Here is a 21,131-nt window from a genome sequence, read left to right as displayed (position 1 = left end):
CATCTGATTGCAGAAAGCTGATCCAAGCGGGTGCATTGCCTATGAGATGTTACGCGATTACACTATCCTAAGTACGGCCACAATATAGTGTATATGTAGTCCAATATAATTCAAAATCTCTTGTGAATGGAAATAATACGTTTTACATCCATCAAGTTTACCTTGGTATTACAGTATATGGTGAGACTCAGGTATAAACCTACAACTACAATCCAAAAGGAAGAAAAGTGAGAAAAGACTTACAATTTTTTGCGGGTGTGGCGTATCTGGCGCGCGGGGTATCTGTGGCGGGGGGCTGCGCTCGGGGGCGCCGATGTCCTCGCGCTCCTCGCTCAGCGGCCGGCGACGTACGCCCCAATTGAAGTTGTCCGAGCTTTCCCCCTGTCACACATACATATTAAATAAGTTGTACAGATTAATTTAACCTGACAATCAATTTCCGAGAATCAAATACCAACTCAACGCTATATTTATCCAAGACGGTAAAAGTAGAAGAGGAATTATTAACGTAAAATCTTTTTTTAAGGCGGTGGGCTAGAAACATGTCATTATATCTGAACCTTTGAGTTTTGTGACTTAAGTCGCAGAGATGAGCAAATTCTACGCTATATTTAATAATATTTTGGACTCTAGGACAAATTAATATTTATCCAAGTTGGGTTGATGCCAGGCAGGCGGCCGTCTGTGAAAACTTGGCCAAAGCTTTTCACAACTAGTAATTTCTAATAATATCTATTAAACACAGAACTTCTAAGAATAACAATGTACATAAAACGTATACAACGAGAAAATACCTAATATTTTTTTTACAAAATCTATAAACTCTATAGCCTAGAGACGAGAATTAATTAAAATTAATTTAATAAAAAAAAATAATTCCTTTTAATAACTGCCAATATTGTGTTCGTAATTTTTATTAATCCGTGCACATAATTACAACATTTTACAGATATAGCAACCATTAACTAATTACAAAAGTAGTTAAGGCGTCATCTATTAGATTTGTGGTATAACAAAACATGTACTCTCGAAAAACGTCACTTCACTTGATAACCTAACCTAACTTTTTTATTAATTGAAACACAATACCACAGATGGCCACATGTAATAAGGCCAATTAATGTCGATCAATACGAACTTATAGATTTATTTCACATCACACCTGCGTACTTTGTAACAGTGATTGTTTCATTAAAAATTCTTAATGACATATAATATTTAGTATCGTTTTCATACATCAAGTTTATTCTTGTTTTATCTCATCAATTTATGAGTACTATTTCTAAATTATTATCGTTTTTGTTAAAGATAAGACATAATATGATATATACTTTTGTTTCTACATTTCATCATTAATAGGTGAGTTTAAAGCTGTTGTTGTATGCTAGCTCTCAAATCGTAAATGCTTTAATATTTTGCAATTTTTCTATATGAGTGTTAAAACGGGCGAAGGGAATGACCCCTCATTTTAATAAATGATGTTGCAATTTGGCACATGATTGTACGAAAGATGTACTTATTTATGAATTCCGAATATAGGATAATTTGGAAGTCGGGTAAAAGCTTACTTAGATCAAAAAGTATTTTTGTTTCATAAATTTCTTTCATTCATCTGAATGTCCGGCGACATGGCTAGATCGATTTAGATTGTCATACTTTTAGGTACAACATACCTATGTAATTTTAAAATTAAAAAGAAGTAGCGTGCAGGAAAAACTGCTTTAAAAATACAAATTTGAATGCATTTTATTCACGAGTATGTGCCTTTGTTAATCATTCATGCAAAATCTATAAGACGGTTTTCACGAAATTAAATAAACGAGTAGAATATAACTTGAAATAACATATAGTGTACTTTTTATTCCGAAATTCCCACAAGAGTGAAGCTCCGGGGCGCTGCTAGAAATACATAGAATAAAGAAATAAAATTTTGAAAAAACTTACCTCAATGCTCTCGCTTTCATATTCGAGAAAGTCGAAGTCCTTAAAAACCCCGAAGTGGTCTGTGGGGGGAGCCCCGCCCGAGGGCTCATTGCCGGGGGTTCCCGAGACCTCCTCAAGGGATGAAGCCATCGATGATTCTCTCTCCAAGAGTTCTGAACTCTGGCTAAATATCACCTGCAAACATACTGCGATTAGATTATTTGCATAATTTGATTGCTAGTTAAGTATAGCAAAAGTCCATACACAAATATATTTTTAAATCTGAATGATCAGTTATTAAAAAAAGAAAATACATATTGTCACGTCTATTTCCTTGCAGGGTACACAGAGTTGAAACCCACAGTTTTGAAAGGCCACGTTCAGCTGTATGTCTTAATGATGAAAAATGATGAAATTGAGATTCAAATTGTGAAATTGTGCATTTTTATACCATTTGCAGTTTGGACTTTTGCACTTAACTGTACTTTGAAAGGAGGCAAATTTTAAATATAAGTAGCCAAATCATCAACACGAAAATAAAAGTTCATGATTTGAATACATTAAGCTTTTAAATTTCACGAACATCTAAAAATTATAATGTAACATAAATAATAATCGATGTCAATGTTTGTTTCGCAAATAAATATCTACATAAACACGAATAAAACATACCAAGTAACTTTGGTATGTTACACAACATTTGTAGATCAGTGTTTTTCAAATTTATATTATCATTTAATATAATTACAATAAATATTAAAAATATTTTCGATTTGCAGACTCTACTTTGGTCTGTATTAAAAATAAATATCTTTAAATTCTCGATAATCCATTTTAATAAGAGAATTATCTTGAATTCTTGTAACCTCCCTAGTCTAGACAACTCGACCCAAGTTGAAAAACACTGTTTTACAAAAGATATGATGTACATAAACATTCATGACGACCTCCTTGGCGCAGTGGTTATAATTTCATGTCGCTACATCTGGGTCCTGACCTCGATTAGTAGCTAACAAATGTTTATTAACCAGAAATAAAGTACACCTCGCCATATAGCAGATTAAAAGTTAATTAATAGAGAGATAAAATTGAGCTGGCAATAATTCCTTTTACAAATAAGCATTATCTGATACTATTAAGTAGTCAGTCTTGTTGATGGATCTTTTTATTACCATACATCTTTTAAAAAGGTAGTAGTAAACTTAGTTTTAAGTAGTTTATTTCACGTCAACCAATGTTGTGAAACCAAAAGATTTGACAATTATTAAGCAATATGACAGTATCCTATAATAATGAAAAAAAATTATTTAATTTTAATTTGAAAACAGGTCGGTAATTTAATTGACAATAGTGTGTGTATGTGTATTATATATACATATATACTATCAAATCACCTCGCTATCACTCAATATGACATAACTTTTGGTATTGCCATATGAAACGCAGAGAAATCATGACAGGTCTGCTATATTTCTGGTCAAGTTTTACATTGTGTTCGGCGATATTCGTCTGCGGTTTTGAGTAGTAATTGTTTCAGTTTTTGTCTATTTGTTCACCGACACGAGATTGAAGTAGTCTATTAATTTTGTTTTTATTAAAGAACAGGTACTTGCTTTTTTGATACATATCGATGACAAGACGTGACCACTGTGCCAATGTACAGAGGCCGCCAAAACCATTATTATTATTAAGAGGAAGTACTTTATTAACTATTGCTTAATAGCTCGGTATTACGTCTTAAAAATAACATTAACATTATTGCATGGTTTGTCTTATTTGATTTAGACATTTTTTATAATTAAATAAGATACTTCTAGTGCATTTTTAATTGAGTAATTTCTGGTCAAATAATTGAGTATGAAATTGCAGATTTGGTATGTGTTTAAATGCTAAATATATCTATTGGTCATGAAATCTAGTGCATGTGTTGACTAACTAGAATTATCTGCATGTGATATGCATATATATCATAGTGAGTAAGAATAATAGATTAATTTAATCGTGTATCGATAATAATACGAAATAAGCGAATATAACATTTCATGTGTATCTATCTAAAACAAAAACTTTAGTTGTTTTATTGTGCCAATTCATGTGTTCTATCTGTGTTCTGGCGAGTTTTATAAATGGTTTGTTAATATTAATGCGTGTCAAAGCGTTCTCATAGAAGTGAATCTTAGTTTGATCAACCAATGATAGTGCAGTTTTGTTTGCGAATGTAACCTGATTGGTATTTCATTGCACCACTTCGCTTCTGAGAGAACGTTGCCTTAACCATTCACCGATAAAATTAGCTAAAAAATTGTACAGTCACATTCATTAACATGTACACATTTTATCATTGCACAATTTGCACATATTAATCATTATGACTATACAATGTTCGTACATATAGACCATAAAATTACAATATATTATGAGATTCACGCACCTCGTTGTGAAACTTGCGAGGGAGCAAGAACAATATACACCATTAATATGTTATTTTAGGTAATTATGGTCAAGGTACATTAAAACCACATTTAGAAATCGCCTCGTTAATATTTTTTTTTGAAGAGCATAACTTTTTCGAGATAAGCTTGGCAAATTTCGAACATTTTTAAAATACAGTCAATGTTTTTCATTCACACTGGAACCAGATTAAGATATATAAAAATATGATTAGCGGCGCGTAGTAGTAAGACGTTGGTAAGTTATTGTCAAAATAAAGTGTACGCATTAACTTTTAGTTACGTAAAGATTCAACTATATCAGCGGGTCTTCTAAACGTGGAATTATTGTAAAAGTTGAGATTGACACTTTGATTAGCTAACTTCAGAAATGCATGGCTTGTGAAGCATATATATATAGCAAATTAAACGACAATGAATGTATCTATCTGTCTTTCGATCGATGAACTCGATTGCTAATCTGTGAATTTGTATGATGCTGCACACAGTGGACGGGACGGGACGGCAACGAGAAATTATAATAAAAGAAAATGCTCTTATAAAACTTCAACAACAGTTACATTAAAATATGTTCAGATTTTATCACTCAATTGTACAAAATTCATATGAAATTTAAATGGATTCAGTTTATTCATTGACAAATTCATTTTTGGGCAATAAATTTAAAAGTAGATAATCGATTTATTAAATTAAAATAATTCACAATAAAAAACTTCTGGAACATATGAAATAACAAATAATAAAGAAAACTGCGTTAGTTCAAAATGTAGTCACTATGCTGCGGACATTTGACATTCTACGCGTTGTTATGATGCTTTTCTATTTCAACATGTACATATGTATGTATGAATGCAGGAAACAGACTAGGTGACCCTAAAGATTTCCATATTTAATTTTGTTTGTTACACGTTATTGAGCCGCCGTCAATTTTTTTATTAGTTTTTACAAAAATTTTGCATTGCTATTTCTCGTCCACAATTTGTGCGCTTATAAAGCCGAAATTTCAACATTACGTTTAAAAAACCAGAATTGAATGTTGTCTGATCTGCTATCATGATTAAATAATAAAGTATTATTTAATGTTGACTAAAAGACATCTTCGCTTCGACTCGCTTCGGCTTCGACGACAAATCGACAGGTTTAATTCGGTAAAAGACTCCAAAGATGAATCATTATTGCTAAAGACAAAGTGTACTAAAAATTAAACTGTAAATATTTTAAATGATTCTCGTTATTTATACACTGCAAAATGTATATTGTTTATTTCCAATAAATATCCGTAAAATAAGTTAAACAAGGTTCAATTTTAATGGATACACGATGGGTTTGTGAAAAATAGCGGTTTGTTAAACGTATTCAAAAATTGTTGAAAAGACGGCACGATTTATAATGTTGAACATAATACAAACATAGCGTGAAATTATAAAATTACCTTGAAAAGCATGTTTAAATAAAAAAATTACCTTTGAACTTAAAGTAGTTATTAAATCATCCTAATCGCAGCGAAGAAATAATAACAAATATTCAGAATTCAATTTTAACCTAAATAGAAATTTATTCGAATGGTTAAAATAGACCAATAACTTCTGAAAAAATACAAAAAAATATTTTCTTCAAACATAGTGTGTAACCGGTTGTTTTGACCATTCGGTTAGTACATATGCCACAGATAAGGTACTTATATGAATATGGTATTAAAACATTTTTTATTATTATTTTAACAACAGGAAAGAAACATTTGCTTAAACTTTAATGTTAAAATTTTACACTCTATTGAATTTCACAAATTAAACCTTTCATGACTCTCGTCCTGAAAAATAATTTATTAAAGTGACCATTGTTACTTCAAGATACCTGTTTTCAACTTCTACAAATCTGTTGCGTATGCACATTTTGCATGTACAGTGGGCTACATAAATAAGTATACATCTCGATACGTTCTATGAAACGAAGGTGTTATACTTTTCCATGAGGCTCATTGTACACAATTTTTGTAATAATATGTAATAGCATAAAAGGTGTAGTATACTTACAGATGGACTTTTGGGAAGTCCAACCCTCTGCCCGCACGTGGTCAGTAAGTTGACCAGGCACTCCCGCACGCGGCTCTGGACAACAAAAAAAGAAGGTCGATAACGAAGCAAAAAAAAAAAAGAAAAAAGTTAAATGTTACGTCAGTATGTGGTATATAATATCATCTTCTAGGGGTCTTTGAAGAAAAGTTGAGAATTAAGGAGTGTTTAGAATCTATTATAGTTTATAGTATTCCGCAGCATTGTTAGAGTTTTGAATACTTGTGAGAGAGATGAGGGGGGCTCTAGAAAGAGTGTTGTAGGGTTGTGAGTATTGAGAGTTTTCGGGAGTTCCAAAAAGAGGGTAACAGTGTTGAGAGTTCGTGGGCGCTCAGAGCATTTGGAGGCACTATGAGAGTTTTGAAAAGTCGATAAAGAGTTTCGAAAGACTTCGGAAAGGGGTCTCAACGTTTTGTTGAGAGAGGTCAGAGTTACAAGTAGAGTTTAAATCGTTGAGGGAGAGTTTGGAAGGATTCTAGAAAAGGATTTCAACGCTCTGATGAATTTAGAGATGTAAAAGTTACTGAGTGAGTCTTGAATCGGAGGGAAGAAGGTGGATGAAGGATTTCAGAAAGAGGGTTTCAACAATCCTGTAAGAAGTTCTGAGGGGCCATGAATGTTTTGTGAAAGAGAGACAGAGGATTCTAGAAATACTGTAGGATCGTTATATGAGTTTAAAAGAATTGAAAGATTATATTAAAGATTTTAAATATATCGTTATCAAAAATTCAGAGCAAGGTATGTAAGTAGGTGAAAATATTCAGGAAATAAATAAAACAATGGCAGATTTTTTTTTCCGCACCACACAGAAGGAAATTCCACCAAGTTTGTTATGGCTGGGAAGCCATGGAATCAACGGAGTCACGTGTTTATTCTCCAACCAGTTGAAACATTGACGAAAGGTATGATATCGTCTGTATAGTTCCAGTATATCAAGGTAGTGTTTCTCGCCTGTATCTAAGGCTATTCTTTTGGCGTTAGTAACGGTATGATCCTTTATTGTTGCTTATGGTTAGTTTCTCACCTGCGACAGCCAAGGCAGCTTCTACCCGATGCAACAGCATCTGCCAGAGACCTGCGTCTGCGTCTGCGTCAAGACTCTCATAGGAGGTCAATCTTCTAACCTGTTTACCAAGGTAAGTGTGTTTGCGAAGTGTTTCTCACTTGTGATATTTAGACCGTTTCTATCTTGAAGCAAGAGCGTCTGCCGAAGACAACGATAGCAACTGTCTCTAGGATGCTGCGCTCTGAGGCTGGCTTATGTGAACGGCGCCGACTCCTTCTCATAGACCGTCAATATTACGATCTGTTTGCTTTTAATGTTTCTCACCTGTGACTTATAAGGTTTCCATCTTGAACCTAGAGCATCAGCCGGAAATAACGATTGGTATCGCTTCGGGGATGTGGTTGGGTCGTGTGGACACCGTCGAACCATTTCATAGTTCGCCCATTTACCAAAGCTGTATTTAAAAATGGTATTCACCTGTGACATCCAAGGTCGCTTCCACCCCGAAGCCAGTGCATCTGCCGGAGACAAGGATAGAGATCGTCTCGGGGATGCTGCGCTCTGTGGTTGGCTCGTGTGGACGACGCCGCTGTCGTGACACAACACCGTAGACGCCGACCCCGATTGCGAGGTCGACGACCCTGCCGAGAAGGAAGAAACTCAATCACACGAAATAAATTTACAATCCTACATATCTAATATTATATGTATATACGATAATTATAGGTCTGTGTGTTTGTTATGTTTTCACGAAAGCGCTGACCCTAATTTGATTAAATTTCATACGAATATAGTAAATTATCCGAGATCAAATAAAGTAAAGATTTACTGCAAATGTGCACGGGAATGAGAAAATGGGAATTTTAGTTTAACGCAAAACTAGTCCCTCTTTTATAGAGTAAACAGACTGTCAAAACGAGGATCGTGTAGTCGAAAATTAAAATTTTAGAATTCTAATTTACTTACTAATAAACACATTATGCACAATATACTTGATTTTGCTCTAAAACACCTTCCGAAGGCGAGCATTAAAGATGTAATTATATTTTTGGAATATAAAGTCACGTAACTTTTCCTCTCGCCACAATACGCCGTAATTATTTCTAAACAGACGGTGAAACTAGCCCTATTTAAAAATTCTACTTTTATAAGCGCTGCTTTAGGTTTATGATCTACCTATTTTGAGGTTTTGTCTACCCCACTAGAGATAAAGTCAAAGACCCGCCATTCAATATCTCCCGCCATATTCCGATTCTTCACCGATCCCGCGAAAATATGCGGTGCTTTTGTCCTTCTTTTAAATTAATCCTTAACACCAAGACACAAGATACAGTTTTATGTGAAGCAGCTACATCAATACTACTGCTCTTAAACACTTTCAAGTTCGTGTTTTGGTATAGGTTAAATAAGTGAAAAACACTAGACACAACATTTTGGCACCAAAATATATATGTTTGAGGTTTTCCGATTATTTACACTCCGTTTTCAAACGAGAAGTACTGATTTATACGAGAGGTTTTAATTAGGAGAAACCGGTTGTAATCTACTATATTTTCTTTCCGTCAACACGAAACTCGAAAGCTTATCCGCGTATTCTCAAGCGACGAATATTAGCAACGATACGAAAGTAACACATTACCGGTGGTCGAATCGGAGTAAACTATTCCCATCGTTCAAGGATCAATCAACCTATATTCCCCATAATGATGGGAACCTTGAGAACGTGCTGATTGCACCGCGTCAGAATACGGAATGATGCTTGTGCGTTCGTCCTAAATGTTGGCGAGAAACCAGGTCAATCCCTGTGACATTTACCACACCAGAATAACCAGCGCCGTGTCGTTCTAAAGAGTGCTATGGCCCGGGGGTTCAATCAGAAACCGCTAGCTCAGCGAGGACGACGACCGTGAGTGACCCTCGGGGCAGTAACTGTAAGTAAATGCTGCAGTTCAAATTGACCTGGCCTATTTTTGCGTCTATGTGTGAATCGTAGTGTACACACGCACACTTCAATATAAATGCAAAGAAATAAATGCAACACTGTAAAAATTAGGTCAGGTGGGGTACGCATAGGCGTTGTGTGTGTAATCACGTACGTCAGCGAACGAACCGCATACATGTGCTAGCTGTTTCCCGCGGTGACGCTCCTGAGAATTTTGATAAAACAAAATTTCATTCATTAAAAACATATTCAAATATATACACAAATTACACGACTTGAGGTAGCTTTAATATTAGACGAGGCGAGACACAGATTTAACTATTCAGCGCAAACGAAAACTTTCATTTATTTATAGAAAGCCTCTCTAAGTACCTCTACACTTCTCAAGGAACATACATACAAATTCAGCTTCCTACGCACTGTAGTTTTCGCTACGCGATGTCAGCAATAAAGTAAGTGTTTTAAAATATTTCTTGATTAACTGTACACCATGCTCGATAAAGATCTAACACCATGTAACTCTAACAATTTAAAAACTTTTTCAAGATCTGACCGAGGTTCGAACCCGGAACCTCGTATGACTCCGAGACTAGCTCATTACCACTACGCCACATAGGTCGCAAATTGAAAATGTAAATCTCAATTTAAACCCCGCACTATCCGGTAAGAAGCTTACCCCACTTGGGAGGAATTACAAGCGTTATTAACATCGTTCCATAAGTAATTTTCGAGCACTAATTTTCAATATACACATGGATGGGTACTTGTATAGAAATACTTATCTATAAATCTTATTAAATAAAAAAGGCCACAGGTTTAGCTAAGAAAATTTGGCATGCGGCCATCCACACGCGTTTTCTCTCGCGTGCAATTGTAGTCTTTATCTTATTCTGACGTAGAAGCTACATTACTGTAAGGTTTCATTAAAATATAATTCAGTAGATTTTGCGTGAACGTGTAACAAATACTCACAATTTTTTTTTTCAATTTTATTGTAATATACCTATACGATTAAATTACTAGTTCGGTAGTGACGACGGTAACAGATATAGTTAAATTAAATTAATTAAGAAAATTATATAAACAAGTTATTTTTTTTTTAATTTAACCCAACAAACAAACCACTCGTGAATTTTGTGTGTAAAAATTACAGATAAATGCTTTTCTATATCTACCTTTACTACCACCTTGTTAGGGTGGAAAGTGCATATAGAAATATCTACAAACATTTAAAAAGGGGGGCACGACCTAGTTGCAAAGTGAAAATCGGGGGATGGGAATGCACCGAGATGGGAGTAACGTTAAATGTCAGAGGTCGGAACGAATTTACCGTTTCGATAGTGGTTTTAAGGTAAGCACTTAAATTACTGGATACTCCCTATTTTATTTATAAAAAAATATTCTTCGATTTCTCAATTAATTTGTCACGACTTGAAAAATAAGTGTAAATTGAAACTAATTATTTTTGTGTATTATTGATAAAACGCTCGTGTTAAACAAAATTACCCCTCACTATAGTGTTTGGTGAAATTGCCATATAACGAACGTTCATGCCGATATTTTAATCTTAAGACCCAGCTGTGCATATATCAGTTAATCTGTCAATTTCATCTGTAAGTTCATGACCCGTACTGTGTCAGCAATATCCAACGACTATTTATTACTTTGGATACCTTTATCGGGCGTGGTAGAAGAAGCGTTGGACAGCGAACTTGGCCCCGTGGCTGGCTGGCTGCCGGCCTTGGGCAAGTACTTGCGGCCAATTACCGGAGTCTGGGAGAGGTCGAATGTGAAGTCCATTGTCCGGCCTGGCAGCTCCTGTAGAAAGCAATTTAGAAATATAAGTTTTATGGGGAAAAACTTCTTTGGTCAGGCGAGAATTTCTTTCCAAAGCACTTGTATTAACACAAGAATATAAGTATATACAGCGTGTTCGGAAGCAAGATGTTTGCTGCAGATTTTGAGTTGGATAAGTAAATCTGTTCGAACTTATTTAGTGCGAAAATTTTACTTTTTTATTATAAATTTAACTTGTTATTGCCTAGTGGAGTTACAAATCATATCGCATTTTTATTCCTTACGATGTTGATTGCGAAGTTAACATTCTACAATACAAACATATAAAATTGTGTCTAGTATATGCTAAATCAATAAAAATTATATCAAAAATTACTAAGATATATCAATACTAGTCAGGATTCCTTGAGTCAAAACCACGTGGGAACTCTGTGATATTGTGATCATTTTAGAATATTTTGGTAAGTCATTCTATTGTTATATAGTTTTGTTATTTTTTATTTCTGCAAAAATTAAATACATGCGAAAGGATCAATTTATATGGGTACAAATATTTTAATCATCCTACATAAACAAAGAACCTCCAAGCTGTGCGAAAAATCACATCGCAGTCTAAATTCGATCAACGCCATCTAGTTCTTGAATAGAAAAACTACGCCCTGCTCCTACTTCGTGTCGTAAAGTCTTTAATTGCATCAATGTTTATTTTTATGCAAATTAAAAATGTGTATAAATATTTTATGCCCAATTTTTGCAACGCCAAATATTTCGTTTCGCTCAGCTGTCGTACGTAGTTTTGTCGGTCCATATTGCTGTAAAATAAACGAACATAATTTTATGCGCATCCTTTTATTCTGCCTGGCGTTAGTACCGATAACATCCTCATCCATCTGGATAGGTGCCCTTATTTATTATATAACCATATCCTGTTCATAAAACCCTAGATCTAGAACATTTACAATATATTTTAAATATATTTTAAAAGGCAGGGCGGCAGGCGATGCCCACTCGCGGTGGAAATGGGTATATACTCCCATCGGCCAGGTCGCACTACTACATTGAAAAATTATAGTATATAGGCCATCGCACACAGACACGGATGTTGGGCGAGTGGTCCTGTTATCGATCTCGTAGAATGGGGGAGAAGGGGGCAGAAGACCTAATTGAAAATAGGTCAGGGGGCGGTTGACGTCAATGCAGTTTCTGGAAACTAGCGAAAATTATACAGAAATTTTAATGCAGTTTTTATTATTTAAACCACATGAAAAAAGCTAAAAATTACATAATTGTGTTCTAAATTATGCATTGTAATTACGTCACGCGAATAACTAGCAACTAAAGAAGAAGAATTTGCCATATTTAACTTCTCAAGTCATTAATATTTATAAGTAATAATACCGATAGTATTTATTTGCTATATATTTTCTATGTTGATTGTTCTTGTATATACCAGTTAAATATAAGAAACAATATAAAAAGCGCATTACTTAAACAAATATTTACACTAAGTGCTAATGCTAATATAGGTAATATATTTACCAAAACGTATTTTCTCGAATTTTATTGCCATACCGCGTTATTAGATCTCGATAAAATTTTAATTACATTTTCGCTTCTACATATATACTACGAAATATTATATTAACGAGTATATTAGACTGTACTTGGTTATAAACGTTGTAAAAAATAATATTACTTCTCACCTTTTTGCCATGTAATTCCGTGTCCAATATGGAGGAGGCGTGGGTGTCCCAGTAAGGAGGGACCACGAGGGTGGAGCACCGCGTGACCACCAGCTTCAAAATCTTCATCGCCTCCTTGTAGTTGTTGCCGTCTTGCTGGAATGTGGAATAGAAAATATTAAAAGCACGTCACAAACCGTGTTAGGCAGTTCGTTCTCGATGACTCGACGGTCATTCCAATAACCGTGCATCGAATTTAAGGATTTTTCTGAAAAGTAGTTGGCCAAAGATCGTGTGGTGTCAGATTTTAAAAGTTTAGACTGTTAGCATCGACTTTTCATTAAATATTTCTTCTTTGTAGAAATTTCATAGGATCTCAATCTCGGTATAATACTTAAATGGTTCTTATTAACAAATTTCGTAATGCAAGTTTTTATGAAAAGATTTTTGTTTATTTTTTCATTTCAGTAAACGATGTAGGTACTCACGTCAATAAACTTCGCGACGGCCCGCAATAAATCCGCGTTCACCGGCTGCGCGGCCGGCGCGTTCAGTTCCACGTGGTACAGCATGCAGTGCAGTATGGAGAGCACTGGCAGCTGAAGGTTCACAGAGCCCTGTTTGATATAAACATCATATTGCAATTATTATGAACAACACTATGCTACAAATTAAATAAATCAGCTTTAACTGGATATTTGTCAATATCTCGCAAAAGTTCTAAAAATTACCTTCTCCAAGACTTCGACGAGGAAAGCCAACATCTGAAGCGAGAGATGTGAGTATGTGTCCCACAGGTACTTGACCACGCACTTGGTCCACTGGAAACTCTCCTTGCTAAAGGTCCGACGGGAGTACAGCGTCATCACCGTGCCTAGATTTTCCAATTTCTTGCTTTTTTCAGCGGTGAACTGGGTAAGAAATTATGAGACGATAACATTAGAAAAGCAGAATTCTGTTGTGATTGTGGACGGCATTTTTGTACTAAGTAAAAATTATGACAAAGGATGACCTATGTCTAAGTTGATGTAGTCTAGTCTCGTGGAGCACCATTTACCACTTCGTACAGTTAATATCAAAAATCGTAAGAAAATCGCCTCTGTGGAAATTTATTTACAGTTTTCTGACATAACGTCCTAAATAGTAAAAATGCAATCTTACATAAAAAAATTGGTGAGAACTTTATAGGTAGTGAAAACATTACCATTTTTATTAGACCGTTTGTTCTGTGCCTTAGTGCTGGGTAAAGGCTTTGTTCATCAAACTGTGTCCTTTCAAAGAAACAAACAAATAAATATGCGTACCTGTGCTATATGGCAAGCGGCTCGTACGCACAACTCGTTAGCGTCTTCATAGTGGAGCAGCATGTACGGCAGAAGCGCCACCACCGTCATGGGGAACGCCAGAGACTGGGTGGGGTCAATGACCGGCAGCTCCAACAGTGGGATCATGTCCGCGAGAACTCCCACCACGGGCTCGTATGTGTTCGGGTGGGTGCAGCCCTGGGGATGATAACGGTTAAAATTATGTTAAAAGACCAGGTATAATTTGCATGAGATACGGTAAAAATATGGATAAATTTCCCAGCTTTATTAATAGGGTATAGGTAAAACCCAGAACGATTTGATTTTGTGTTAATGTGATTTAGACCAAATGTACTGACAATAATACTTGATTTATCTACAATAGAATATATCTCAGTAATTTTTTCTTATTATTTTTTACTATGATCGTCTTAGCAACAAGAAAAACAGTTTCTACGAAACATGAAGCTTACGATTATCGGAAATCATATATCAGACACTCCATATATATTTTGCAGAACTTACTTATTATTTTTTCTGGGAAAAGTCAAGCGTACTTAACGCCAATTATAACGAAGGTTTCATTTCTTATTTTTATTTTCTCAATTTTTCGTAAAACATGAAAATACGCGTTTCTCACGAATCTCTTAACTTAAGCTATAGGTAGGTGCTTCGGCCGTGAAAACGTATTTGTCTGGGGACTATATTTTAAATATTTGTTAGTATTATTTCGTATTAGAATAGAAATAGGAGAAAAATATTTATCAACGTTACTCTCAATTCCATCATTAAGCCATACAGCTCGGAACGTGGCCTTTTAGTCTTTTCAGACTGTTGGCTCCGTCTACCCCGCAAGGAACATAAATGTGATATATGTATGTATGCACAAAGCTCAATAAAATAGATAAGTCAATAGAATATACAAAGAATACAAACAATACGAACAGTTTATTTACAATCTACCAGAACAGCATCGGGTGATTACTTATTTCACTCATATTAAGCAGATCTTTATTCTCGTATACGCATTACAATTTAAAAATCGGACCTTTGCCCGATTATTGGAGTATAATTCTTTAACAAAGGCGGGAATATCATTAAGTAGGTATGATCGCAATAAAATATGTTGAGATAACTTGTCGTTATCTACGTAAAAAATATTTTACAATCAAGAGGCATTAAGCAAGAGTACTACGTATAAATTGACTAGAACACAAAAAAGCATTTGCGAGCTTCTAGTCTAGACTCAAAAGCATTTTATTTTTTCGTTGGCACTCAGGCTCTATTAGTGACATCGGAAATAGAATTAAACTGTTAGTCTGTTAGGCATCCGGTTTTATGCGTGTATCAATTTACAGTGAAGCGCGTAAATCAATAACATTATCGTGTTTAATAAAGATTTTAAATATTGTAATTCGAAAATATAGGTTGGTTTATTTATTTATTTACAAACATCTATATGGCAATGGCGTTTAATTTTTTACAATTTAATCGTCCAATTATCAACTCGCTGTTTTAAAATTATTGCATATTTTTTATAAATTTGTGGGGCATTCACACATCATAATAAAAAGCGAAACAGGGGTAGCTTATCGCGAGACAAAAACGTCGGGACGCAAGCCCCGCTGTCAATAGTAATTTTTTCACATAAAATTAAGCGAAGAATATTTTTTTAATTGGCAATGCTGTGTATGTGTGTATAAACTCGGTTCGTATACATGTTTTTTTTTTAAATTCGTCTTCTACTTACTTTGAGCAGCAAGGCATGCAGAGAGGGCTCGGAATGTGCCTGGGTCCTATCGAGGCGATCCCGGGCGTCGGGCCTATCCAGGGGAAGTCTGGCCATCACCCGGGACAGAAGCCGTACACCCAGCAGGAACTCGTGTTCGTAATCCGACTCCAAGAGGGCGCCACCCACCCAGAATAGGGTCGCCAGGATTGTCAGCTTATCGTCCTGTGACAATTTTAGATTAATATTATAATACATTCATACGTACAAATAAACACGTTTTATCCCTTTCGGTGTAGACAGAGCCAACAACAACTGGAACAAACTGATCATTCATTGACCGAGGATCGGACCCAAATCAATTTCGCAACTACTTTCAGCGCGAACTAGTACAAAATGTTTGCATTGATTTCTATAAACATTTTTATTAACATCTTAAAATCGACAGAACCGATTTTGATGGCCGATGAACATGAAAACAGTTCCTAGGATGATAACAATTTGATATGTATCGGAGCAAGCAACAACCTTATACACATACGAAAATCTATGAAACTGACGTCTATTGGACAATTTATCATCATTAAATGGCTAAAGAATCCAGTACATTTTCAGCATATTATCTTAATCTCGAAGAACGGCCAGTTACAAAACAAAGAACCAGCTACGTAGTCAAAATGGCGCATTGCAGATGTAACATGACGCAGGCGCAGCAAACGCCGCATTGCAGATATTGCATCATGCACCGAACTGCGCAGTTGTGGACCCATCCCACCTTGGTTTGGCAGGTGACCTATCTATCGTACATGGAAGCTGCCCTTAATCGGAACCAGGGAGCCTGGATGCAAACCCCTTTACCCCGAACCCTCCACCCGCCTCCTATGAGGGGGTGACCTATTTTCTTTATTTATGAGGAATATCCCACCCACAAAAATTATACAAAACGCTCATGGCATCATGAGCGTTGATGTAAAGCGTTTTAAATGTAACATACGTATTTAAAACATGACAACAACAACAGATTTTTTGGTTCTACTTACGTCTCTCTGGACGTAAGTAGAACCAAAAAAATCAGTGCACAGATGCAAAAGTCTAAAGCTACCCACACCTCACCGCACGGAGGCATTGGCATTAGTAAATGAACATGGGTCAATTTACGTGCCGGGTTTAATAACTATAGTATAAATAATTTTGTTAATAATTGAATTTGAAAACACCAGTCTAGAGAACTTTGTTTTATTACCATGGGTCTATAATCACTGAGAAACACCAAATTTAATGTGTTTCTCGTGAGTTTTGAATCGAAAGAAATATTACGTTAATATTCAACATAAGTTGATCAGGTGAGTAATTTTTTTCCAAGATTTTTCAAGGGTGATAGGATTAGTCCTCGGTAGCAATGAGAATGTTAATTTCTTCAGCATATCTATATAACTATGAGTAAATTTGATACGCGTAGGGGTACAAGGATTTTAATTGGAAACTTATAAAAGCGGAAGCTTATATTTTTACTAGCCGCTCGTCGAGAAGGTAGCCATTGTGATAGTTTGCAGCGCCATCTAGTTGACAAATTTATTAACCATAGTGGTAGCAGTATTATCACTCTAATATCTTGAAAAAATATATTGGCAAAAATGTCTATCATCATATTATGGCCAAAACCATACATAGAATCAAAAAGTACAAAAAAAAAAAATTCTTGCTTCAATTAGACGCTTGTTTGATTCGCTCATTCCACCATTAACTGCATTTAATTTAGCTTATGTAAAAAAAACATATGTGCGAATGACGCGGGCAGAAGCTAGTTTTTAAATAAAATCGTCTCCCGTTCAGGTCAACGGGTGGTGGGACCCACCACACCAACGGGCGTTCCCGGATGCTGCAGGGAACGCGTCTGTATTTGTGACCTATTTCGCACGCACACTACCTATACATAAAGTGATACTATCTTTACTGCTGTATATGTGTGCCAGCCACTACACCGTTTTCCTTTGTTTCAATATAAAATGTATTCGTGTGCGTGACCTGATTCTCGTAACGTTTGATGTATGTAACACACGTGGGAAGTTCGAAAAAGAATTTTAGTCTATGTGTTGGCAGGTCAACTTACAAACACATTTGCATGAGATGCCTCCTTGCTTTGCCTCCTTGCCAGTAGGTCGTGTATATAGGAGAGGCGTACTTAATACTATCGAGCGGATTTCCACCCATGTCAGAACAGATTGTAGATGTAATAGTGCATAACGAAAATGTTAATTACTAAAGTATTATTTTTCAAACATTTTTAAGATTACTTACTTACAATCAGCATGGGCCACTGTTAAGTAACAGATCGTAGGTGGCAAACTATAACTAGACAAATATATATTTTTTCTATCTATAATATCTGATTTCATAATAGAATTTATTTTTGACTTCGTTATTTTTTTAGATAGATATACGTTTCCTAAGAGTAAAGAATTCAGGAAATACGGCTCTTGACGATGTCAATTTAATATGAAGGCGCCATCTATTAGGAAACCAATTATGACGTCGTGCCGCCGAGGTTTCACTGCGCCCTCCTAATTTGATATTGAATTAGTTATTATAATTTAGCGCACAGTGTTTAATTATAATCTTCTTTTATTTCTAACTAGTCACTTAGATACCTATACTCCTTATTCGCATCGCAGTTCTACTTCATATATATTTTTGTTAATGCTTTTACAAAATAAATTAAAAGAAAAATAAATGATACCTGTGTGGCAGTATCTCCCAATAGTTTGAGTGATTGGGCCGATCGTGACCGGCACAGGTTTGGACAAATGCCTTTCGCAGCTTCGTTGCAGGGCCTCGGGCGCTCTGAAATATTACAATGTAATTTATTTTTGAGAATTTTATAACAGAATAATTACCTAATTTCTAGTGTACAAAAATATAATAAATAATACTATCGTAAAACTCAAAATTACCTCAAAAGATAATTGATATTTGTCATCATTCTTAAAAAATCTTACGGTTCGGAAAATATGGTTGAAGAAATGTTTCTAGATAATGTTATTACCGTGATGTTTTTCGGCGGAGGCAGGAGGAGCGTTGCTCTTCCTCATGCAGTAAGACACAGAGTAGCTGGTACTTCGCGTATGGTTGGTAACACAGCCCACGCACACGCCCGGGGATCGTTTGCCTGTTAACAATACCGATAACATTTTGAGGGAAGATCGTCATTAGAAATGTTCATATTAGATTTAGTGTCAAACAGGCAAATGGCCGTATAAGCTATACGCAATATTTTCACGGCATGTAAGTCGACTTTTGTCTCGAAGGATAGAAACAGTCTCATAACGTAGCATTGTATATTATCTATCGTTTTAAATTTTCGCCGAATAACAAATATTTTTATAGTCCAATGCGCTCACCACCAGAATATGCAGCTCCATTAGGCTGGGTACCGCCATCTTTGTTATTCAAATTGGGTGTAGACTTGAAGATGTCTCGCATATAGTCCAACGGTCTGAAGTTAGATTCTAATGAATCTACTGCGGCTTCTAAAGTTAGCAACAGTTCTGTGACGTAGCCTTGCATATCTTCTCCTTGTTCAGCGACGGTCTCGACCAAACGTGAGAGAATGTCGGACACCATACGGCCGGTCATAGCGACGCCTATGAATCTGAACACCTGAAAATGAATGACAAATAAAAATTAAACAACCGGTATGTTTGTTTATTATGTTACAGAAAGTGCAAAGAACCAGCAATGGGTCTTGGAAGGCTGTTGATGATGTTGGTTTATAACTTGGAATTCTCAATGATCAAACAACTCTCCTTTTCACCAATAACATCAGCTAATTGGACCTTACATCACTGTGCTGCCATCTAGTGTCCCACATTTTTAAATAGGTAATTGCGCTATATTCACGACACGTATTTATGTGTATTAAATTATTTATTTGGAGAACGATTTCAATAACTGAGTATGTATTTACAGTGATTCTTCCCCTAATTCCTAAAAAATCAATTGAAATCACCCCTTACTCATCGAGAAACGTAATTTCCTTTAACTTTGCAAAGTAACTAACCTGTAGAGATCTCCCGGCATAGTGTCTAGAAGGGCACGAGAGCCCCAGTTGCAAGGCGGTCTGCGCCCATCGTTCAGACACCAGGGCGTGCGGGAGCGATTCCCGGAACACTCGCAACACATGACGCAGCAGTGTCGACATCTGTTGGCAGCTGCGGAGGGTCCACACTGGAAATGGAAAGGTGAAAATTTAAATAAATTAGCCTGAAAATTTTGATTATTCAATAAATCAAACGAAACCTTTACTATATGTATTGATGTATTAATAACAAAAATTAAGCAATCCCCTAAGTGGGATACGGATATATAACAATACTGCATTTAAAAAAATATAATGCATAGCAAATTAAAGCATTTGTGTTACTCGTGTATCATTTACTTAATAATTCATATAACCAACAAGCTATATTAGGTTATGGGCATCAATAAGAAGAACTGATATTTGCTACCTTTAGCAGTGATATCCTCGTACTGCCACAGTGGCATATGCGTCGGTCTGTTCGCTAAGAAGTGGACCAAAGACTTGATCACGTCCGCAACGGGCAGATCAGCCGGCTCGGCCTCAGGTGCCGGCTCGGGCGCTTCGCCCTCCGCCTCGCCGGTCACGATTACTGGCAGAGACGGGTAGTTGTCGGCTTCGGCTGTAAAATGAATAAGATCTTTAAAGATAAACGAAATATCGATATAAAGACAAAAAAAAAACAAAATTATCTAGATATCTTTAATTACCTAATTTCGCGGCGTTAACATGCCAATGCGGAAAAACTCGGAAATCCAGAGTTTGGTTTGCAAAGCTGACAGATTATTAATTATTCATGATTGATAAAAATTGTTGTTGTGTTTCACAGATTTTGATTACACTCAGGCTATTTTCAATAAATAAAGTAGTTTTATTGCTACTTTATTATCGGCAGATCGGTTCAACTAGACACACGTTAAGAAGAATAGAGAGAGAAGAGATATTCTTTAGAACAAAGAAGAAGAGGTGGTTTACCTTCTGGTGTAACTTGTGGATCTGAGCTGAGCGAGCGAGCGTGCGAGCGAGGTGAATGACCGCATTGGGGGAAGCTGTCAAATGCTGCGTCGGGTTCTATGAAAAAAAAAAGTAATTGAAGCCATCTGTAAACCACCAACCTATTATTAAACATTACTTAATATTGGCATATTATG

The 21,131-nt window shown here is 35.8% G+C and overlaps 1 protein-coding gene across 5 annotated transcripts in view; it reads right to left on the bottom strand.

Moving 5' to 3' along the window:
• Positions 1 to 21,131, bottom strand: part of LOC106130562 (protein furry) — a 137,085-nt gene that overhangs the window by 6,393 nt on the left and 109,561 nt on the right. For all 5 annotated transcript variants that reach the window (XM_060953642.1, XM_060953644.1, XM_060953646.1 and 2 more), the window contains 16 exons: positions 20,956 to 21,051; positions 20,411 to 20,602; positions 19,963 to 20,129; positions 19,304 to 19,562; positions 18,949 to 19,071; positions 18,643 to 18,746; positions 15,927 to 16,130; positions 14,177 to 14,374; positions 13,604 to 13,783; positions 13,361 to 13,489; positions 12,894 to 13,028; positions 11,067 to 11,211; positions 7,929 to 8,092; positions 6,407 to 6,481; positions 1,945 to 2,118; positions 244 to 381 (listed from right to left, as the gene is read on the bottom strand). In XM_060953642.1, coding sequence (XP_060809625.1) covers positions 244 to 381; positions 1,945 to 2,118; positions 6,407 to 6,481; positions 7,929 to 8,092; positions 11,067 to 11,211; positions 12,894 to 13,028; positions 13,361 to 13,489; positions 13,604 to 13,783; positions 14,177 to 14,374; positions 15,927 to 16,130; positions 18,643 to 18,746; positions 18,949 to 19,071; positions 19,304 to 19,562; positions 19,963 to 20,129; positions 20,411 to 20,602; positions 20,956 to 21,051 — 2,483 coding nt within the window. The remainder of the gene's footprint in view (positions 1 to 243; positions 382 to 1,944; positions 2,119 to 6,406; positions 6,482 to 7,928; positions 8,093 to 11,066; positions 11,212 to 12,893; positions 13,029 to 13,360; positions 13,490 to 13,603; positions 13,784 to 14,176; positions 14,375 to 15,926; positions 16,131 to 18,642; positions 18,747 to 18,948; positions 19,072 to 19,303; positions 19,563 to 19,962; positions 20,130 to 20,410; positions 20,603 to 20,955; positions 21,052 to 21,131) is intronic.

Source organism: Amyelois transitella, chromosome Z (genome assembly GCF_032362555.1).
Source record: "Amyelois transitella isolate CPQ chromosome Z, ilAmyTran1.1, whole genome shotgun sequence".
NCBI classification, from domain to species: Eukaryota; Metazoa; Arthropoda; class Insecta; order Lepidoptera; family Pyralidae; genus Amyelois; species Amyelois transitella.
This window is presented reverse-complemented; position numbering and strand designations above follow the sequence as displayed.